Here is a 21,845-nt window from a genome sequence, read left to right as displayed (position 1 = left end):
CGGGCGGGCGGGTGCACGCGCTGGGCTGCAGCATCCGCGGCTCCGGTGAGTCCGCCCCTCCCCCTCCCCCTCCCCCGCCCTAGCCTCATCCCAAGGGGGAGGCCCCGAAGAGGTCGGTGCGTAGAGGGGCGCATCTGAAGCTGGGGAGCTGGAGTCTGTAGTGACAGCTCGAGGGAGGGGCACGTGGCCCTGGAAAAAGGGGGATCCTGATTCCAAACACCTGGGTGCACTCCACCCCTCGCCCACCCATTCCCAGGGCATGGGGATCAGTGACCTATTCCATGGCCCCCTAAGGATTAGAGCCACGTGACCTTTCAAGGTCCTGGACACCGTTCACCTCTCCTGCAGCGTCTTGGGACCCTGACATTTTAACCCTTCCAACACCTTCCTCAAAAAAAAAAAAAAAAAAAAAAAAAAAAAAAAAAAACTCATCTGCAGCCCAGAGATGCATTGAGGACTTCAACTCCCAGAAGCCCTTGCAGCTCCGGTGCGATGAAACCGCAGTAGCACTAGCAGCAAGACCTGCTGGGAGTTGTAGTCCCTAAGCGTTTAACTGGCTGCTGGGGGCCAGGAGGTGGAAGGGGGCGGCTGGACCTCTCTGGGGTCACCTGGGGTCGCCCAGCTACTTCGAGTAGGGCAAGACGCAAAACTTGAGCTGATTTTTTTTTCCCTCCCGGCTTGGGTCCACAGATCAGACACCAGCCCCCCTTCTTTGCACCTGGCAAGCGTGGAGACCGGTCCGCAGCGGCTAGGTTCGTCCACCCTGCAACCCCCATGGGCTACCGCCCTCCGCCACCTCGGCTGCCACCCAGGACAAGGCAGGGGTAAGCACAGGTGAGTCTGACCCTGGCCGAGTCGGAGTCTTCCTCAGCAGTCCCTTCACCTGACTCTGTCTGGCTCTTGTTCTTTCCTTCCAGGCCCCCTTTCCCACCCATGTCTGATGTCTAGCCCCAAACCTTGTGTCACTCTCTCCTCTCCCACCTCCACCTCTTGCTCCTGTTCTCTTTTTTTCTGACCATGCGTTTGTCTATCTGTGTGCCCAACTCTCTTCTCTTGCCTTGTGTCTGAGGTCTCCAGCCATTGTCTGACTATTGGACTAGGAATTCAGCATCTCCTCTCTCTTCTGATCTACCTGTCTCTTTGGAAGGTATTTCTGCCCACACTCCTGCCCTTCTTCTCCCCCCCCCCCCGTCTCTCTCTCTCTCTTTCCCTCTCTCTCCACCATGCCTTGGTTATAATGAAGTACACGCCGCTCCCAGCCTCTCCATCCTGAATCTCCATCCTGAATCCCTATGCTACACGTTCTGTGTCCATCATTTCCTGACTTCACTCTGACCTCTCTCTTATCTCTGTCTCTCCTCTTAGCTCCCCTTCCCTCAACTTGGGGTTTCTGTCCCCCGTGTGACTCTTCCTTCCTCCAACCCCCCAGCAGCTTCCCACCCTGAGCTTTCCACCAAAGCTCTTCCACCTGCCCCAAATGCTTTCCTGCCACGGCAGGCTGCCCACTACGGATGCCTGACTCCACCTTCCACTCTGGTTCACAGAGTGCCTGCCCTGACTTCCCTGTGCTCCCCTGGGGGCATGTTCTTGAAGTCTGAGAGTGCCCTGCCTTTTGCTGTGGCTCTATTGATCTGTTTGCTTCTTGATGCCTCTCACTGGATGGTGATCCCAAGAAATGTCCTTAACACCTGTCTGATAATGCCATCTCCGGGTCCCTGAGCCACTGCCCTCTGACCTCTGCCCCTTTACCAGTCCCTCTTCTCCCTGCAATTCTCCATGCTCCATCTGCTTCTCTCCCAACCCACTCTTAAGTGTAGGACCACGTGGCCGCTATGTCTGGGGACTATGAAGATGACCTCTGTCGGCGGGCCCTCATCCTGGTCTCAGACCTCTGTGCCCGGGTCCGAGATGCTGATACGAATGATAGGTGCCAAGAGTTCAACGAACTGCGAATCAGAGGCTATCCCCGGGGTCCGGATGCAGGTCAGAACCCCAGTTGTCCCAACTGGCCACTGCCTTGCACCTCCAAGCAGCAACGACTCTGGGAAGGTCAGAGCAGGCTGCTCAGTGTTCCGCCCCTTATGAATCTTGCCTGCTGCTGCTCTGTCCCCAAACCTTTGAAATGGGAGAAATAGTTGTGTGTTTGGTCCATCTAACCCCTGACCTTGGAGTTCGTTGGCCTCCTCCTCCCTAATTATGACCACCAAATATCCCCTTCAGGAATCAGGAATCTGATTATTTCCCTCTTTTTTTTTAAGGTGAGGGAGGGTTGAGGACCAGATAGGGCCTTATGGAGCCCAGGTTGGTCTTAAACTTGAGTCCTCCCGCCTCAGTCTCCCAGGATCACAGCTGTGAACCATCATACCTAGCTCTAGGACTAAACTAGCCAAAAGCAGGGGTGCTGGCGGGGGAGGATGCAGAGTACAGGAGACACCAGGATGACTGTCCAGCGTGTCCTCTGTGAGGTCACAGGTCACCTTTAATTCTCCCACCATTGGTATGTGACACATTGCCCACCGGAGAAGCTCCCTGAAACCTTAGTACTTAGGATTTTTTGTTTGTTTGTTTTTTTAAGTTTGGTCATGTGACATATTCATTAACTTCTACATTGCCATGACCAAATTCCTGGTGGAAACAAAGAAGGAAGATTCACATCATAGCAAAGGGCCGTGGGCACAGCAGCACAGACAGCATGGCTGACCAGGATGCAGAAGATCCTGGGGATGCTGGTGTTAGCTGCCTCTCTTCTTTCATTGCATTCTGGCCAGGGTGGGTCCTCCCTACTCCGTGAATCCTCTCTGGAAATGCCATCACATACACAGAGGTGTGCCTCAGGCTCCTGGGCTTTTGCTGCTGCTGGTGTGTATGCGTGAATGTGTGCGGGAGCACATATGTGTGCATGCGTGCATGTATTCACGTGTGTGTATGTGTGTGTGCATGTGAGTGTATGCATTTGAAAGTCAGAGAGCTCTTTAAGAGCCATCCACTTTTCATTTATTTTATTTTATTTGTCTAAATATTTTACTTGCATGTATGTCTGTGCACCATATACCTGCTGGTGCCCATAGAGGCCAAAAGAGGCTGTTCGATCCCCTGGAACTGGAGTTACAGGTGGTTGTGAGCCACCATGTGGGTGCTAGGAATTAAACCCAGTTCAAGAACAGCAAGTTTTCTTAACTGCTGGCACATACCTTTTAACTTTTTGAGACAGGCTCTCTTATTGGCCTTGAACCCACCAAGTGGGCCAGCCTGAGTAGGTCTGTGGGTGCTTAGATTACAAGTGTGCACCATTATGCTTGGCTATTTTTATATTGGTCTGGAGATTGAACTGAGGCTCCTCTGTGCTTGCAGTGCAAATGCTTCACTGACTGAGCCACCCCCAGCCCCTTGTTTTGCATTTTGATATAGGGTCTCACTCTGTAGCACAGACTGACCTGGAACTCCATATGTAACCCAGGCTGACCTTAAACTCACAGCAATCCTCCTAGCTCAGTCCCCTAGGTACTGAAATGATAAAGATGAACCACCTACACCTAGCGCCTAGGTGATTCTAAATTTAGTTGACTTGACAGTGAAGAACAGCCATCACGGGCAGATGTGGTGGGGTGTCCACACGGCAGCCCTTAATCTTTCTAGAGCACGAACTCATGGCCCATAGCTCCCAATGTAATTCTGCACTGCCGTCAGCTGTGCAGTATGGCTCACGCTAGTTCTAGGCACACAGCTGCCTTGGCCTTGCATCCTCTGGGCTGTGAAGACAGGCAGGGGAGCCAGAGAGACTTGAAGAATATAGATAGAGTTCTCTGAATGGGGAATCCTATACTGGCAATGTTGGAAGTGTCTGGCCCATTTCCTCTATGACCCCCATTGTCCCGGTGCCTCCCATGCACAAGAGGCTGCTAAAATCCCGGACTCTGGTTTCCAGTAGCGTTTAGGGCTCTCAGTGGGGTGGGGTGGCCACTTAGACAGGGAAGACACTCTAAGGGAAGTGGCAGGATGAAGTTCAGACTTCCTGCACCAATGCGTGGCACATGTTCCTGAGACGCCCCCTCTGTCCTACAGCATCAGTCTTAGGTGAGAGATAGGCTACATCACATGTAGGTTACACAGTAGCAGAAGGATTGACGTTACACCCTGCTTTTGCTTTACCAGGTGATCTAGAACTAGGAGGTATTTCCTTTTTCCTGAGTGTCCTTGAACACAGCAATTACAGTGGGATGACCCAGGTGGCAGTGGCTGAGTTACCTGCTCCCACCCACCACGGTTCTCCATATAGGACAGAGCAAGGCCTCATCCTTATTCTACCTCCAATCCCAGGAGTCACCTTCACATCCATGAACCCCACTCCTGGTATCAATCACTAGAGGAGTCACAAAACCCCACCCCCAGTATTAATTTCTGAGAGCGACACAAAGCACTGGTCTTTTTTTTTTTTAAAGATTTATTTATTTATTTATTTATTTTTATTGTGTGTACAACATTCTGCCTCGATGTATGCCTGCACGCCAGAGGAGGGCGCCAGGTCTCATTACAGATGGTTGTGAGCCACCATGTGGTTGCTGGGAATTGAACTCAGGACCCCTGGAAAAGCAGCCAGTGCTCTTAACCTCTGAGCCATCTCTCCAGCCCACAAAGCACTGGTCTTAAGAAATGGGCCATGCCGAGCATGCTGCTAGCCTGTAGAAGGCACCAGTTGGTGTGTGTATCGTGTGACAGCGGTCGTGAGTCTGACCATTTGAATAAGGAAGTCTCTCTGAGGCCACTGCTCATCAAGCAGTACTGAGGTGTGACAGTAAGAGCATAGGTTTTAAAGTGTGGAGCCTGTGGGGTGTGTGTGTGTGTGTGCGCGCGCGCGTGAGTGTATGTGTGCGCGTGCATGTGTATGTGTGTGTGCATGTGTGTGTGTGCGTGTGTGCCTGCTTGTGCAGGAGGTCAACCACGGATATTATTTCTGAGTCACTGTCCACTTTGCTTTTTGAAACAGACTCACACATTCACCAAGCACGCTGGGCTGATTGGCCAGCAAGCTCCTAAGGATCCCGGCTCTGCCTGCCCGGTGTGGTGCAGGTGCCAAACTCAGGTGTCACACTTGTGCAGCGAGCACTTTCCTGACTGAGGTCTCTCCCCAGTCCCCATCCCACCATGTCTTCTGACCTCCACTTCCTGTTGTCAACACTGGAATGATTGTGTGGTTGGTCTCACTGGGTGCTCTGGGGTGGCAGGTATATTGTCACATCTCGGCAAATATTTGTTATTGTACTCGGATGTCATTTGCCTTCATTACCTCAGCCGCCACAGAGAGCGGACTGTAAACCCCTCAGAGGCTGAGGCAGATTCCCCAGGACAGACAGCCAAGGTTTTCCTGGTTGTCGCCGAGCTTTTTGGGGTCTTGTCCTTCAGAAGTTGCCCTATGACGGAGACAGTCTTCAGGACTTCCTTCTCCAACCTGCCACCGCTACCTACAGAACGTGGTGTGAACCCCTACCACCTTGGCAAAGCAACCGTTATATAGCGGTGTGACTACAGACGGGGTACAGAGCTCCAACTCAGTCATCCTGGGAACCACACAGGACAGTCGATGCCAGACGTTCTTGGGAGAGCGCTGACTCCTAATGATCCCTGACCTCTCTCTTCACTCTTTCCAGACATTTCCGTGAGCCTGCTGTCGGTCATCGTGACGTTCTGTGGCATCGTCCTCCTGGGAGTCTCTCTCTTCGTGTCCTGGAAGTTGTGCTGGGTGCCCTGGAGGGACAAAGGAGGCTCGGCCGTGGGCGGCCCCCTGCGCAAAGATCTCGCCCCTGGGGTTGGGCTGGCAGGCCTGGTAGGAGGTGGTGGGCACCACCTGGGAGCCGGCCTTGGAGGCCACCCCCTGCTGGGTGGCCCACACCATCATGCACACACAGCCCACCATCCGCCCTTTGCCGAGCTGCTGGAACCTGGTGGCCTTGGGGGTGCTGAGCCTCCGGAACCTTCCTATCTGGACATGGACTCATATCCAGAGGCTGCTGTGGCCTCTGTGGTAGCCGCTGGGGTCAAACCAAGCCAGACATCCCCAGAGCTGCCTTCTGAGGGGGGGACAGGTTCTGGGCTGCTCCTGCTGCCTCCCAGTGGTGGGGGCTTGCCCAGTGCCCAGTCTCATCAGCAGGTCACAAGTCTAGCGCCCACCAGCAGGTGAGAGATGGCATTGGGCTGGGGCCTTCACTGTGAGGCTTTGCTTCTCCTCTCTGTCTTCTTACCTTTGGCCTTTCTGACAGCAAGGTCAGAACAGGTAGTGGGAATCTGACCCCTGGATCCAAAGGAGGATGAACTGAGGCCTAGACTCCTGGACGTAAGAGGAAGGGAACAGGGCCTTGGGTTCATGGGTCCAGACACAGAAGCAAAGCAGACAAGAATCCAGGGTTAGACACTAGCATAGTAGTGTACAAATTATCCTGGCCATCTCACAGGCTGCGGAAGGAGGGTCTAAGGTTTTCGGCTGGCCTGGGCACTTAGTAAAACCTGGTCTTAAAATGAAATAAGAAAAAAAAAAGATAAAAAAAAAAAAGAAAGAAGGCTAGGATGCATCTCAGTGGGAGAGCACCTGCCTAGAATTTCCCAGTGAGAGAGTGGGGGTGTGACTGAGAGGTCCCTTGTGAGGTGCCAGGGTGGGGTCCTGCACAAGAGCTCTGGCCGAGCTTCCCGAAAGCCCTAGGTTCAGTCTCAGCACTGGGGGCAGGGGTGTGTGGTTTCTGAGGGGTAGGCAATTATTGATCCCATTCAGTGTGAGCTATGGTTAGTAGCCTGGGCCCAGTGTTCACCTGATCGTTCTGTCTTCCTCATTGTGTGCATATAAGCTTAGGGTTTGGTAGGAACTGGACCAGAGATGCATGCTGTGCCCCAGGTCTCTACTCTCGGGCTCTGACAGTCCAAGGGGTACGAGTTAGGAAGACAGGGAGGCAGCTCTGGGCACTGCCAGAGCCCCACAGAGATCCCAGCCCAGGCTTGGAAGAAGCTGAAAATTCCCTGGAGGTAGAGGTACCTGGACAGACATTGGTGGGGAAGCTAAGACAGATGTGCAGGTAGGGACGTGTGTCCTCACTTTCAGGCCAGAGAAAGTGAGGACAGAAGAAGGTAAGTTCTTGATGGGGGAAGCTGGGAGGCGGCAGGAGGCAGATTTGGACCAAGCCTGGGACGTGAAGCTGCAGACGCCAGACCAGCCAAGGCTAGAAGTGGCAGGGGTAAAGGCTGTGTCCTGAGGGCACTGGAGAGCCACAGCAGGGTGTGAACCAAGGAGGAAAGGTACCAACTCTTGAGCCATCTAGGGAGGGAGAAATCAAGACCAGCAGCCCAGGCGGGCAGAGGACAGGCTCCGCCAAGAACAAGCCACAGAGACAGCAGTGACAGACTTGGGAGGTGGGAGGTCAGCTGAAGATGACTTGGAGGATCTGGTAGGGTATCAGAATGAAGAAGTCCAGATGACCTCTGGAGTTAGACTAGGAATGTGATAACATCCCTGCTGTAGATGGGGAAACTGAGGCTCAGTAAGCACAGGTGTCTTAGCCAGTCAAGGACAGGTCTGCATCTCACCTTGATCTCCTCTTGACACACAGGTACCCAGCCCTGCCCCGGCCCCTCACCCAGCAGACCCTGACCACCCAAGCAGACCCAAGCAGCGAGGAACGGCCACCTGCACTGCCCTTACCCCTGCCAGGCGGTGAAGAAAAAGCCAAGCTCATCGGTCAGATCAAGCCAGAGCTGTACCAGGGCACTGGACCTGGTGGCCGGCGAGGCGGCGGGGGTTCTGGGGAGGCAGGGGCACCCTGTGGCCGCATCAGTTTTGCCCTGCGGTATCTCTATGGTTCTGACCAGCTCGTGGTGCGGATCCTGCAGGCCCTGGACCTCCCAGCAAAGGACTCCAATGGGTTCTCAGACCCCTACGTCAAGATCTACCTGCTACCTGATCGCAAAAAGAAGTTTCAGACCAAGGTCAGGGCAAGGAGGAAGGATTCACAGTGTGTGGGGGATCCACCAGGTTTGAGGGAGGGAGCTAGGGAGGACCCCTGGGTCTGAGGGAGGAGAGCTGAGGTCAGGATCCCTGCATCTGTGGGAGGAGAGCAAGGGCCTGGGGCCCTGGATCTGAGGGAACATGGCTGGGGTCTGTACCGTGAGTCTGAGGGAGGAGTCTGGGGAAGTCACCTGGGTCAGAAGAAGGGAGCTGATGACTGGACTCCTGGGGTGGGGGGAAGAGTTCTGGGTCTGATGCGGGGGAAGGCAAGGGCCTGGACCTGGATCTGAGGAAGAAAGCTTTGGAGGAGGCTTAGGTCTAATGGAGGAGGCCTGGGATATGGATCTCTGGGCTTGAAAGAGAGGGGCTGGGGAGGACCCCCACACCTGCAGGAGGAGGGCTTGGGAGGATGCCCACATCTGCAGGAGGAGGGATGGGGAGGACACCCACATCTGCAGGAGGAGGGCTGGGAGGATGCCCACAGCTGCAGGAGGAGGGCTGGGGAGGATGCCCCACATCTGCAGGAGGAGGGATGGGGAGGACCTCCATGACTGAAGGAGGAGGACTGGGCCTGGCTCTGTGGCTCTCAGGGAAGAGGGCTGAAGGCTGTGTCCTGCATCTTAAAGAGGAGGCTCAGGAGGTCTGGGTCTGAGGGAGGAGGCTGGGGCAGGGCACATGGGGTAGACATGGAGCACACAGCCTACTGATTCTAGGAACAACACCAGTGGACATTCTGTCTGTCTCTGCCTCCACCCCCAGGTGCACAGGAAGACACTGAACCCTGTCTTCAACGAGACATTCCAGTTCTCGGTACCTCTGGCCGAGCTGGCACAGCGCAAGTTGCATTTCAGTGTCTATGACTTTGACCGTTTCTCGCGGCATGATCTCATTGGCCAGGTGGTTTTGGACAACCTTCTGGAGCTGGCTGAGCAGCCCCCCGACCGCCCACTCTGGAGGGACATCCTGGAAGGTGGCTCGGTCAGTGGCTCCACCCACATGGGCCCTCTGCATCCTCAGCCCCCCAGCCCCCCGTCACTGCCCTCACCCTGGGTCTCACCACCTCTCCACTTCCCAACGCCGGGTGTTAGAAGCATCACTTCGCAAGGAATATGGCGGACATAGAAGCTAGGGTGGTAGAGGGACTCGGAGGGGGCTCTCTGCCCTTCCAACTTTATAGATCACTATTGTCAGGCCCTGGGCCTAGATTCCCACCCAGAAATCTCGGGATGTCACACTGTGTCCCTGGTCCAGATGTCACTGTGTAACATCCCACCATGTCTCCTCCTAACATTTCCTTGTTCATTTCCCAACTCAGGTGCTCAGGCCATCTCTGAAGCTCTTTTTCCTCCAAACCCTTTCATAGTCTTTCCTTCTGCCTTTCTGGAGTTTCTTGGGCATCCTGACACCTGGATCTTCAGATGTCTGATGTACTGGGTTCCCTCCGCTTTTCCCAGCATCAGAGCAAAGAGCCCACACCCCTGACCCTGATTTTATGACTTCTGCCAGGGACCTCTCATTCCTCTGCAGCCCCAGTGCCATGGCCAGTCCTTGAGTTCTCAGGCCGAGCACCCAACCCCAATTCCTGCCATTCTGGGGAAGCCAGGGACTGAGGAGTGAGACAAGAATAGCCTCATATCAGGAGAGGGCAGGTCTGAGCCCCAGGGTCCTCAGCTGTCAGGGCGATGGTTGAAGCAGGTGCCTGCAGCTTCGCTAGGAGCTCTCCATGGTCGGCTTGCTAGTCTTTAGGAATTCACATCCACCCTGCTGTCTCGTCTCCTGAGGCCTGTCACCCATGCCTCCTCCGTGTCTCCTGCCCAAGCCTCCTGTTCCTTAGCTAAGGTCTTTTCTCCTCCACTCATCCAACCCCCCCCCCCAGAGTGGGGAAGCCCTGAGAAAAAGGGAGGAGAGACAGAGAGACCTAGAGAAGCAAGTGCCAAGGATGACCAGACACTCAGAGGGGACAGGGTTGGTAGCTGGAGGCCACAAAGAGAAGAGACAGACATAGCCCTGCACAGAGCCTCCTTCCTGCATGGCTCAAGGGTGTGAAGATTCCCTCAGAGCACAGGGGACACACAAGAGCAGAACGGCACTTCCAGGAGGCTAGTCTCTCCTTTCCTCACAGTGATGCAGGGGCCGGAGCCCCGGGACCCATCCCCTAGGGCCGCCAGCCTCTGACCTACACTGACTCAGACCCTGCTCAGACTGCTCGCCATTGTCTAGGCTTTCCCCAGGCTGTTCTGTTAGTGAAACCCTTCCCTCCTCACCTGGTTTCATCCCCGGCCCTTTAGCTTCCACATCGTGTCTCACCAGCTCCCGTGTCCCCTAACACTGCACCCTGATATCCTGATGACTTACACCTGCCATGATTGCTCCCCTTTCTCTCTAGGTCTCTATCTGAGTCTCCAACTGCTTCTCTATTTTGGTCTTTGCCCCCCACCCAGGTCAATCTGTCTCTCTCCAATCTCTACCCACTTCTCTGTCTTTCTCTTTGCCTGTCTACCTTCTCTCAGCTTCTGTCTCTCTCGTTTCTCCTTTCCCTGGTCCCTGTGGCCCACTCACTCTCTCCTCTACAGAACAAAACAGGCTTTGATGGTGGTGACCAGCTGTGGCAGGACAGCTGTGGGGCCTTGGCCGAGAGTCAGACTGTTCAGTGCATAGGAAGCTAGCAGTAGTGCAGAGAGAGGCGGGATGGAGAGATAGTCACACGCTGCCCCTTGTCTCCACTGCAGGAAAAGGCAGACCTTGGGGAGCTCAACTTCTCACTCTGCTACCTCCCCACGGCTGGGCGCCTCACCGTGACCATCATTAAAGCCTCTAACCTCAAAGCAATGGACCTCACTGGTTTCTCAGGTGTGTGCGGGTTGAGGCCTGAGGAAGAAGGTTGGGTTGCCAGACAGGAGGGCTAAGGCCCGGACCCCTGGGCCTGAGGCCTCGGCTCAGTCCCACGGCTTCTCTGCGCAGACCCCTACGTGAAAGCCTCTCTGATCAGTGAGGGGCGACGTCTGAAGAAACGGAAGACCTCCATTAAGAAGAACACGCTGAACCCCACATACAATGAGGCCCTGGTGTTCGACGTGGCCCCCGAGAGTGTGGAGAATGTGGGACTCAGCATCGCAGTGGTGGACTATGATTGGTGAGGGGCTCCGACAAGGCGGGGCAAGGCATTGTGGGGGTGTGGCTGGCTACTTCCCGACCTTCCCAGTAATCACCTCCCCAATCCCCAGCATCGGCCACAACGAGGTGATCGGTGTGTGTCGGGTGGGTCCGGAGGCTGCAGACCCACACGGCAGAGAGCACTGGGCGGAGATGCTGGCGAACCCTCGCAAGCCTGTGGAGCACTGGCACCAGCTAGTGGAGGTAGGTGAGGTCGCCTCTGCCATGCATGGGCACTGGAGCCAGTGAGGACCCCGGCTGCCCATGCTGACTGCCTGGGGGCTAGGAGAAGTCACTCAGCGTCTCTGTCCTGTTTCCCTCACTTGGGGCTAGCAGCTGTGGTGAGGGCCGCTGGGAGGATTCAGTTTGTCAAGTGCTCTGCAGTGGGCAGCTGCTATTCTTTCCCACATATGCTAAACACATAGGAAGGAACTCGGTGATAAAAACCTTTTTTTTTTCTCTCCCTCAGAGCAAGGTGTGAATATTAGTAGATGGTGGTGTAGCGGGTGAGAACAATTTTTTAATGAATAAAATATCAGGCAGGAGCGCGTAGCTCAACAACAGAACACTTGCTTGCCACGTGGTTTGGTCTCCAACACCACAAACCACACTTGCAACAACAACAATAAATCCAAAACACAGCACACCAAAATGTCACGGGGCAGCGTCTATTGTAAAGACTGCTGTGTGTTTGTTTCGTGCCCAGGGGCTGTGGTCTGAGTCTTCTGAGGCCCTGGGAGGACTTTGTAGAAGAGAGGGCATTGGGGAGGGGCTTAGGAGGAAGTGCAGGCAGACAAGGTGGAAGGGGACACAGGCTGAGGAGACTGGGCAGTAGTAGCCACTTCTTCTTCTTCTTCTTCTTCTTCTTCTTCTTTTTTTTTTTTTTTTTTTTGGTTTTTCGAGACAGGGCTTCTCTGTGGCTTTGGAGCCTGTCCTGGAACTAGCTCTTGTAGACCAGGCTGGTCTCGAACTCACAGAGATCCACCTGTCTCTGCCTCCCGAGTGCTGGGATTAAAGGCGTGCGCCACCACCGCCCAGCTTAGCCACTTCTTTAAAGCTGTATTTTATGTGTAGGTGTCTTGCCTGCTTGCATGTCTGCACACCATGTCTGTGCAGTGCCCGCAGAAGCCAAAAGAGGGCATGGACGCCCTGGAGTCAGACTTATGGACAGTTGGTAGCTACCCTGTCCATGCTGGGAACAGAACCCAGGTCCTCTGGAAGAGCAACCTATGCTCTTAGCCATTACGCCATCTCCCCAGTCCCCTTCTGTATTAGAAGCTGGGCCACCGCCTCTCGGCCTTGCAGATGCTGGTTGTTCCCTTGGGGTTGGAAAGATGCTTCTGTTCGTAGAGCACTTCCGTGAAAGCACAAGGACTGTTTAAATCCCCAGAACGCAGGCAAAAGTCGGCCGGAGTCACACCCTGAAACCCCATGGCAGGAGTCAGAGATGAGAGCCTGGGGCTCACCGGCCAGCACAGCCTGATTGAGGAGCCCAGGCCACAGGAAAAGACTTTGTCTCCAGCACAAAGTGGGGGTGGGGAGATGGCACAGTAAGAGCTTTGCCCTGAAAGCCTGAGGACCTGAGTCTGAGTCCCCAGCACCCACGGCTGCTATGGCTGCAACCACAGTGTTGGGGCAGAGGCAGCCAGGTCCCAGAGCTCACTTCCAGCCGCCTAGCTGAAGTGATAAGCTTCTGGCTCAGGGAGAGACCCTGTCTCAAGGAAATAGGGAGAGAGCACCTATAGAGGGCCTCTGTATGTGTGTTCACAGACGTGTGCACCTGCACACACATGTACACATTACACAACACACACATGCACAGCACGCATACACAGACATGCTCATCCATGGGTTCACAGAAACTGTCAAGTTTTCTCTCAAAGATACCCACTTGGAAAATATTGACAAATTTGTCTTCACTGAAGCCAAGAATGTAAAATTACTTATAAGTTATGTTTAGTTTGTTTCGGGTTCTTTGTTTCTTAGTAGTTTTCCATCACTTTCGTATTCTGAGGAAAACTCTGCCCTGAAAATGTGCTTAAACAGGTATGTGCCACGGGAGGACGAGACACAGAGTCTGTGTTGAGTTCCAAGCCAGCCTGGGCTACAGAGTCAGCTCCAGGTCTGATTGGGCTATGGAATGAGTCTGAGTCAGAGGCTAGCCCTTCGTCCAAATCTGAGTCTGATTCTGAGGCTAACCTTAAACCTTGGTCTGGGTCTGAAGCTAAGCTTAACTGTGGTTTGAGTTAGGCTAACCTTAACCCTGAGACTGAGGCTGAGGCTAACCCTCACCCTCTCCACTGTGAGTCATCCCCCTCCATACACACACACACACCCACACACATACCCTTTCCAGCAGGTTGAACAGCGAAGGCCTGAGCTCAAGGTTGACTGAGATCTTGAGAAAGAGACCCCACTGTGAGAACAGAGGCGGTGTCTCTAGTCCAATGACCTCACTCACTCCACTTCTCTGGAAACTTCCAGGAAGCCACACTGCCAGCACTAGGAGGCGCTGCAGGGTGCCCTTTGCTGGAAAGTGTGCGCAGTCCCTGAGTTTCAGCCCATGGTGCTGTGTGTGGCCACAGACAAAGCCTCCACCCAGACAGCCTCTGCCCGTAGCCTGCTTGTCACTTCTGTGCAGTTCCCCAGTACCCAGAAACTCAGAAGAGAGTTTTAAACTTCTGAGTCCCAGACCCGCCTCAAGGCCCCTTTCCTTAACCTTGTCCATAACCTTGTCTTTCTTGCATTCATAGGGATTTATCTTTTGTGGCTGAGTTCCCCCACTGGTAGAATGGATGGTATATCATTTCCCACACCCTCTGGGAACCAAGTGAAGACAACATGTAGCTAAGAAGTGGGGCCAAAGCTTCCTACTGAGGTAATCGTTCTTTTTCATCCCCAACTCCAGGAGAAGACTCTGACCAGTTTCACGAAAGGTGGCAAAGGACTCTCAGAGAAAGAGAACTCAGAGTGAGAGCGAGACCCAGAGAAGGCAGGTGCGCCTCTGGGCTCTGGCTGAGGGAGGAGGGCTGGGCCTGGAGCCCGGGGCTGAGAGGGGAGGTCAGGAGGTCTGAGGGAGGAAGCCGGGCTCCAGTGGGCTCCAGTGAGCTCCAGTGACCTCTCCCTCCTCTTAGCTGGCACAGCTGCAGGAGGTCCTCCCTAATCCATCTGGGCATTTCCTCTCCCTTTCGCTCCTGTTTCTTAGGTCTGGTCTAGGCCTGGGATCAGACCAGTGCCCTCAGGTCCCATCCCTTCCTGCCCGGACTGTGAACTCATCTCCTCGAAGCCATAACGTCCGAGCTGCTGGTGCGGGGCGGCCAGGGCCTGCCCCTCCTCATCTGGAGGTGTGAGACTGGAAGGCCGCAGGTCCAGCTCCCTGTTTCAGGGTGGGAGGTTCTCGGCCTCCATTGTCTGTCTCTTATCCCCAGAATTCCGCCTAGAGGCAAGGGGTTGTGCATGTCTGGGGACCCCTGACCCCATCCCTCTGTCTGTCTGTCTGTCCCTTTGCTGTTGTCTAAGTCTTGGTGTTCTGGCCTATGACCTCACCGTGAATGTAGACAAACCAATCCTTGATGTCCCCCCGAACAAACACAGCCTCCAACGTCCAGCCCCCTGTCCCTCGTCTGCCTCTGGCCAATCCCCTCGCTGCTGCTATCTATCATCACCAGAAATAAACACACTCTGTGGGTCTCGTTCCACCTGGGCTCCTGTCTCCCTGGGGCCAGGAGCATGAATGGCCAGGCCACTAAGTGGCTTCTCTGAAGTCAGTCTCTGAATGATAATTTCAGATGAAATCCAGAATAGAATTTCCAGCTGTTTGAGATAAAGTGACAGAAATCTCCCATGTGCTTCTAAGAAACCTTCCATCCCAGGTGGTGCTGGGCACTGACGGGGCCCCGAGGCCGGCTTGGCCTTCCTCTCTTCCACACAGGCTGTCTACCACAGCACGGCATCCGGTTCTTATGCAATGACATGCAATCAGGCACCTCCAACAGGGCCCTCCCTCATGCAGTCATCTTGTCCCTCTAAAGACCTAGCTGTAACTAACGCAGGTTGCAAAGCATTCTGGGAATGGGACCTCTTGTCACTTGGGCTCTTCATGAGGGTTTTATCAGCAGCAGGGAAGCATGAGGGGAGAGAAGCATGGAGGGGCCTTAGCAGGACTTGCCCAGGAAAACCCACCCAAGAGAAGATGGTTTCTGAGAAAACGAAATGAGGACCATGCCTTCCCAGGCATATTGGGGAAAGGTTTCTGATGGGTCCTGCTTAGACTTTGGATGGAAGTCATTTGACTTAAGTCTGACAAGTGTGCCGCAGGCCTCTCCCATCTCCTCCTCCCGTTACCACCATTGGTCACCCTGGATACCTCATCCCTCTTTCGTCCCTGTGACAAGTGAATCTCAAATTTACAATTCTTTAGTCAGGAACTCGGGGGCCTTTGATGGATGTTCCTGCAGGAACTGCACATGGGGGGGGGCTCTGCCATATCTGGTGCACCCCACCACTGGCTCCTGGTGCTCCTTCACACTGCCTTCTCATACACGTCACAAATGTTCCCACTGTGGAAAACAGAACCCTGTACAGCTGCTGCTCTCTTTTGGACTGGCAGCCAGGACTTCAAAATGGTGGGCTGAGAAGAGAATTATCTTCCAGGACTGGAAGCCAGAAGTGAAGATGTGTCTGGCAGCTTCCTCCCTCGGTGCTGAGGGAGTCCAGGCTAGGATGGAGATGGGCAAGCCCGGCCTTGCTTAGCTAACATGCAACACTCCTGGTCACTGTGTTCTCACAGCACGGTGCTTTGCCCCCATCTTTGTCTTGTTTGAGACAGGATCTCACATAGCTGAGGTTGGCTTGGACACGTTATGTAGCTGAGGATAACCTGGAGTTCCTGAATCTTTGGCCTCTGCCTCCTAAGAGCCAGTGTGGCAGGTGTGACGCTGGAGTGGATCTTGGGGCTTCCTGCATGTGGAGCAAGCCTCTCTGCTTGTCTGCTATAAGAACCCTGCTATTGATGTGGGGACCAACACCTGCTGTTGATGTGGGACCAGTCTAAAACCAGGATGACCTTATTTGGAGATCCTCAACTGCATCTGCCTAGGCCCTGGTCCTGGTCCTGATGCTGAGGGTATGGTCGTCTCTGAGAACGATCATGATGCTACCCCACCTTAGGAACTCGGTTTATTTATTTTTTTTAAGATTTATTTATTTATTATGTATACAACATTCTGCCTCGATGTATGCCCACATACCAGAGGAGGGCGCCAGATCTCAGTACAGATGGTTGTGAGCCACCATGTGGTTGCTGGGAATTGAACTCAGGACCTCTGGAAGAACAGCCAGTGCTCTTAACCTCTGAGCCATCTCTCCAGCCCCTCGGTTTATTTTTAAAACATCATTTGTTTTATGTGCACGTATGACGAGGTCAGAGGACAAACTGCAACAGTTGATCGTGTCCTTCCGCCATATGCGTCTCAGAGAATCAAATCCATCAGGTCATCAGGTTTGGGAGCAAACGCTTTTTACCCATGGAGTTGTCTCATCCTCCCTCCTTTTTCCTTCCCCTCTTCTCCCTTTCTCTTCTTCCTCCCCTTCCACGCCCCTCCCCTGTTGATTCCCCACCTCTCACCTCCTGTTTCCCCTCCCTCTTTTCCTCCCCCCTTCCTCTCTCTCCCATACTGACCTTGAACTCTTGGTGATTCTCGGCTTCAGCCTCCCAAGCGCCAACAGGACAACAGGAGTTACCACACCCAGGCCAGATTCCTTTCAGAGAAGAACCGGTTTTCCATTATCTGCGAGTGTGCAAACTTACACTCTCCCAGTCATCTACTGCTTTGTTGTGCTGCACTACTGCAGCTGGAGATTGACCCCAGGGCTCTGCGGACTCTGCACATGCTTGCGAGGCCTCCACTCACTCATCAGCTGAAAGACTCCTGATTGTCTCCTTTAACCCTCTGTGAACATGGGTGCACAAGCATCCCCGGAAAATCAGAGCTGGACACGGTGGTGCACACTTGAGCCCAGTACTTGGGGAGACTGAGGCAGGAAGAGCAGGAATTTAAGGCCAGCCTGGGCTACACAGTAAGTTGAAGCCAGCCTGAAGTACATGAGACCCTATCTCAAATCAAACAACCTATACAACTTATTATACCTAGGCCTAACTTCATTAAGGTTGTCTGAAAACAAACAAACAAGGGGCTGGAGGGATGGCTCGCTGGTTACAAGCGTTTGCTGGCCTTGCAGAGCATCTGAAGTTCAGGCGGCTCACAACCACCTGTAACTCCAACTCGGGGCTCTCATGCCCTCGTTCAGCCTCCGTGGGCATCTGCATTCGTATTCACATACAGAAGTTGTCAAAAAGGACCTCTCTGACCCCCAAATTCAGGCTCTCACTCTATTGTGATAGCGACCTAGAAGGCATCCTGCCCCAAATGCTGAGATCCACTTCTCGTCTAGGCTCTGAGGCCAAGGGTGATCAAAACCTCTGGATGGATGGATGGATGGATGGATAGGCCTGACACAAAGTCTGTAGAGCACACCCAGAGCATGGGGATTTGGGATAAGAAGAGCAGGACAAAGACCAGGGGTTAAGAGAATTAAGAGGACCACTGAGACGGTTCAGTAGATGAAGGAACTTGCTGCCAAGCTTGATGCCCTGAGTTTGACCCCAGGGACCAACACAGGGGAAAGAGAGAGCCAACCCTACAGCCCCCACACATGTGCGACACACAGTGAGCAGCAGACACACACAGATAAGGAATTTCAAAAGAGAGTGGAAGAGTTGTAGATTGTGAAGAGACCTTTGCAAACCACAGCAGGTAAAGGATTGCTGCCCGAAATATACACAAAACTCTGAAGCAAGAAAGAACACAGACAACCCAGCCAGGCACAGTGGCCTGTACCTGTTGTCATAGCAGCCAGGTGATGGAGGGCAGACAGGAGCGCAGGGCCAACCTCGGCTACATGAGACCAGACTCAAAAAAGCCAAACAAAAATAAAAATCTAGATAACTCAATTTACAAGTGAAAGTCTCAGCCTTCGCTAACGATGATGCACAGATGTCAGTTACGCTTTTTATGACAACATTTGTGATCAAACAAGGGACGGAAGATTTGTGTGCATTCATGATTACCAAGGTTTCAGCCATCTTGATGGGGCAGACCTGCTCATATCACAGAAGCCAGGAAGCAGAGGGAGAAGGCCTGTACACATATGATGCCCCATCCAGCCCCACAGCGCCTAGTGACAGTGCCACTCACACAAAGGGGGTGGAATGGATCATTTACTCTTTAACCAGTCCTTGCTGGTTAAACTCAGAGGCAGGTTTTATGACTTCCCTAGGTGTGTCTGAACCCAATCCAGTTGACAATCATGACTGTAAATCCCTGGGACTGAGGACACAGCTCCGTGCATGAAGCTCCTGCTGCTCAAGCATGAGGAGCAGTGCAGCTGCCAGCTCCGACATGCAGCCTGAGTGCAGCGCTGTATGCTGAGCCTCACAGAGTGCAGTGGTGTACGCCTGCAGCCTCACAGAGTGCAGTGGTGTACGCCTGCAGCCTCACAGAGTGCAGCGCTGTACGCCTGCAGCCTCACAGAGTGCAGTGCTGTACGCCTGCAGCCTCACAGAGTACAGTGGTGTACGCTGCAGCCTCACAGAGTGCAGTGGTGTACGCCTCCAGCCTCACAGAGTGCAGTGGTGTACGCCTGCAGCCCAAGTGCAGTGGTTTATGCTGCAGCCCGAGTGCAGTGGTGTATGCTGCAGCCTCACATGGCTGCAAGGGAGAGGCAGGAGGAGCCGACCACCTCCCTGGCCAGCCTGGCTAGCTCAAACGTCCAGCTCGAGATTCAGTTAGAAACCCTGCCCCCCAAAAAAAGGTTGAGAGACAGGTGTGGTGGTACACACCTTAATTCCAGCACTCTGGTGGCAGAAGCAGGCAGATATCTGTGAGTTCGAGGCCAGCCAAGGCTATATAGAGAGGCCCTGTCTCCAAAACAAAACAAAAACAAGGTGGAGACAATTAAGAAAGACACAGGATGGCAAGCTCTGGCCTACACACACACACACACACACACACACACACACCTTCACATACACATTCATATACCATACGCATGCACAGATTTTTTAAAAGATAAATCATCATTGCAAATGTTTATAAGGGCTGCTGAGTTAGCTCAGTAGATAAAGGTGTTTGCCACCAAAGCTGATGACCTGAATTTGATCCCCAAAATACACATAGTGAAAAGAGAACTGACTCCTATAAAGTGTACTCTGATTTCACGTGTGCTGTGGCATTAACACACACACACACACAAACACATGCTAAATATTAAACATATTAAGTACATATATATGTTCAATACTGCATATTATCAACAAATTGCAAATTAAAACAATAAAACCCTCCTGTTACCCAGGGGAATGTCATGCCCAAGGCAACTTTTTAAAAATTTATTTATTATGTATACAGTATTCTGTGTGTATGCCAGCAGGCCAGAAGATGGCACTAGACCTCATTAAAGATGGTTGTTGAACTACCATGTGGTTGCTGGGATTGAACTCAGGTCCTTTGGAAGAGCAGCAATGCTCTTAACCGTTGAGCCATCTCTCCAGCCCCCAAGGCAATTCTTATAAAGGAAAGTATTTAATTGGGGCTTGCTTACAGTTTTTGAGGACCAGTCCACCATCATCCTGGAGGTAAGCAGACAGACATGGCGCTGGAGCTGAGAGCTTTAAATCCTGTTCCACAGACAGCAGGCAGGGGGGGGGGGAGAATAGAGGGAGGGAGGGAGGGAGGGAGGGAGGGACTAGCCTCAAAGCCCAAACCCACAGTACCTCATCCAAAAAGGCCATGCCTCCCCCAGTAAGGTTACACCTCCCCCAGCAAGGCCACACCTTCTAATCTTTCCCAAGGAGTTCATCAGCTGGGGACTAAGCACCCGCAAGTATACGAGCCTACGGGTGGCATTCCCATTCAAACTACCACAGTCCCAAATCCAAGAAGTCAGTATCACCAAACGCTTGTGAGGACACGAAGCGCCACAAATGCATTGCAGGTGGGGTGCCAAGTCAGTTGTTTCTGAGGCCACTTTGGCATTTTTCTCACAAGAGCTAAGTGCACCCCTAGTACCTGGGTGTCAGCTGTCTTCCTCGGCATTAACCCAGAGGGTTGAAACATGTTATAATGCCTGTAGCAGCTCTATTCCTGGTCACCAAAGCTTGAGGCAACAGCAACAGAAAATGTGTTTGCTACTCTATCACTGCTGGAACCAAATTACCAACCAAGGCAGCGGAAGGAAGGAAGGAAGGAAGGAAGGAAGGAAGGAAGGAAGGAAGGAAGGAAGGAAGGAAGGAAGGAAGGAAGGAAGGAAGGAAGAGTTCATTTTATCACAGCGTGAGAGCACAGCCTGCTAGGGAAGCTAGGGTGGAGGCAGCTAAACTGTGAGTCACATTGCAACCACAGGCAGGAAGCAGAGAGAGAGAGACTGGCTGTGTTCGACTCCCCTTCTTTCTATTCAGTCTGGGACCCAGCTCATGGGATAGCACGGCCCACGGTTAGAGTGGCTCTTCTTTCCTCAAGTACCCTCATCAGGGCGTGGTCAGTGCCTGACTAAGCCTAGATAACCCCTCACAGACCTGGCTAGTCTTGTTTCCAGGGTGACTCTAGATCCTGCCAAACACATGGCTGTTGCTGTGGCCTTACAGTGTCTCACATCGCTGTGAAGATATTAATAATAGCGGAAGTTGGGGAGGGAAGTGGTGAGGGGTGAATGAAACTCTCTGTACTTCCACTAGATTTTTTCCCTAAAAGCCTACAACTGGATAATTTTAATGGAAAAGAAAATCACAGATAACAGCTGTTAGGCAAAAACGACAGGCGTCTAGACGGAGGTCCAAGTTGAGGCGTTTACATTTGGTCACATGGCGAGAAGAGACACTAATGACGTCCTTTGCATGTTTCAGGGCTGGAGAACAGGCTCCTGACTTCCTGGACACACAGGTTTCTTCCTACTGGTGATAGTTCACCAAGCCTCCGGCGTGCCAAGGTAGCCAGGTCAGAGGGAGTCAATCGCCAAAGAGCAGAGAGAGCGCTGTCTGGCGGGAGGCACTGGGCTGTGAGACAGGCGGCCTGGTCAGCTGACTCAGACCGAATTCCGGTGTCATGGCCGACGCTCCTCGCACTCCCTGGCGACTGTAGTCACTGTAGTCCCCACTCGCCGCCCCGCTCACTGCCAGGAGCCCGGAAAAACTGAAGGGAAGCGCCCCGAATTCTTTGATATCCAATCAGAAACGGGCATGAAGGCAAGAGTTGTCCAATCAGATTAGCGGAAATAGCACGAGAATTCGATTGGATAATAGAGTTGCCATGACGACACGAGTGTCTAGAGGTCTCTGCAAGCCTGGCGCTTGGCAACGCATGGTCACCTCCCTGGTGAAAGACAGCCAATAAGCGGGACCTATTCTCCGTGACGTCAGTAGTGGCCAAGGCAGCTAGCTGAAGCACGTGAGCTTCCCCCCCCACCCCCAGAAAACGCAGAGCTGTTGCGCATGCGCCCATGTTCCCATGTGCTTGTTCTCCAACAAAAGGCGGGAAAGTGTGTAAGATGAGGAGTGAGGTGAGAGCCGATTTAGGGATAGCCAGACCAAATGCCTGACTGATGGTGGCACTCCAAGAGAAAGCCACAAGACACAGACTGAGAGAAGCAGCAA

General features: G+C 53.3%; 1 protein-coding gene across 1 annotated transcript; it reads left to right on the top strand.

The window, feature by feature from the left end:
• The first annotated feature begins 712 nt into the window (after positions 1-712).
• On the top strand, positions 713-14,799 carry Syt3 (synaptotagmin 3). Its single transcript, XM_050121368.1, has 10 exons — positions 713-834; positions 1,818-1,983; positions 5,646-6,171; positions 7,590-7,965; positions 8,744-8,962; positions 10,714-10,834; positions 10,946-11,117; positions 11,209-11,341; positions 14,046-14,133; positions 14,343-14,799. Exons 2-9 carry the CDS (start codon positions 1,833-1,835, stop codon positions 14,109-14,111), a joined length of 1,764 nt encoding a protein of 587 aa, XP_049977325.1. The 5' UTR covers positions 713-834; positions 1,818-1,832; the 3' UTR covers positions 14,112-14,133; positions 14,343-14,799.
• The last annotated feature ends 7,046 nt before the right edge of the window (positions 14,800-21,845 follow it).

This window comes from Alexandromys fortis, unplaced genomic scaffold, assembly GCF_014885135.2.
Source record: "Alexandromys fortis isolate MF-2015 unplaced genomic scaffold, M_Fortis_MF-2015_v1.1 scaffold_161, whole genome shotgun sequence".
Classification (NCBI taxonomy): Eukaryota; Metazoa; Chordata; class Mammalia; order Rodentia; family Cricetidae; genus Alexandromys; species Alexandromys fortis.
This window is presented reverse-complemented; position numbering and strand designations above follow the sequence as displayed.

Excerpts from the sequence above, each read along its gene's own strand:
- Syt3 (XM_050121368.1), top strand. The coding sequence starts at position 1,833 with ATGTCTGGGGACTATGAAGATGACCTCTGTCGGCGGGCCCTCATCCTG. Across the intron at positions 8,963-10,713 it reads ACATCCTGGAAGGTGGCTCG|GAAAAGGCAGACCTTGGGGA; the intron begins GTCAGTGGCTCC and ends TCTCCACTGCAG. Across the intron at positions 11,342-14,045 it reads ACTGGCACCAGCTAGTGGAG|GAGAAGACTCTGACCAGTTT; the intron begins GTAGGTGAGGTC and ends CCCCAACTCCAG.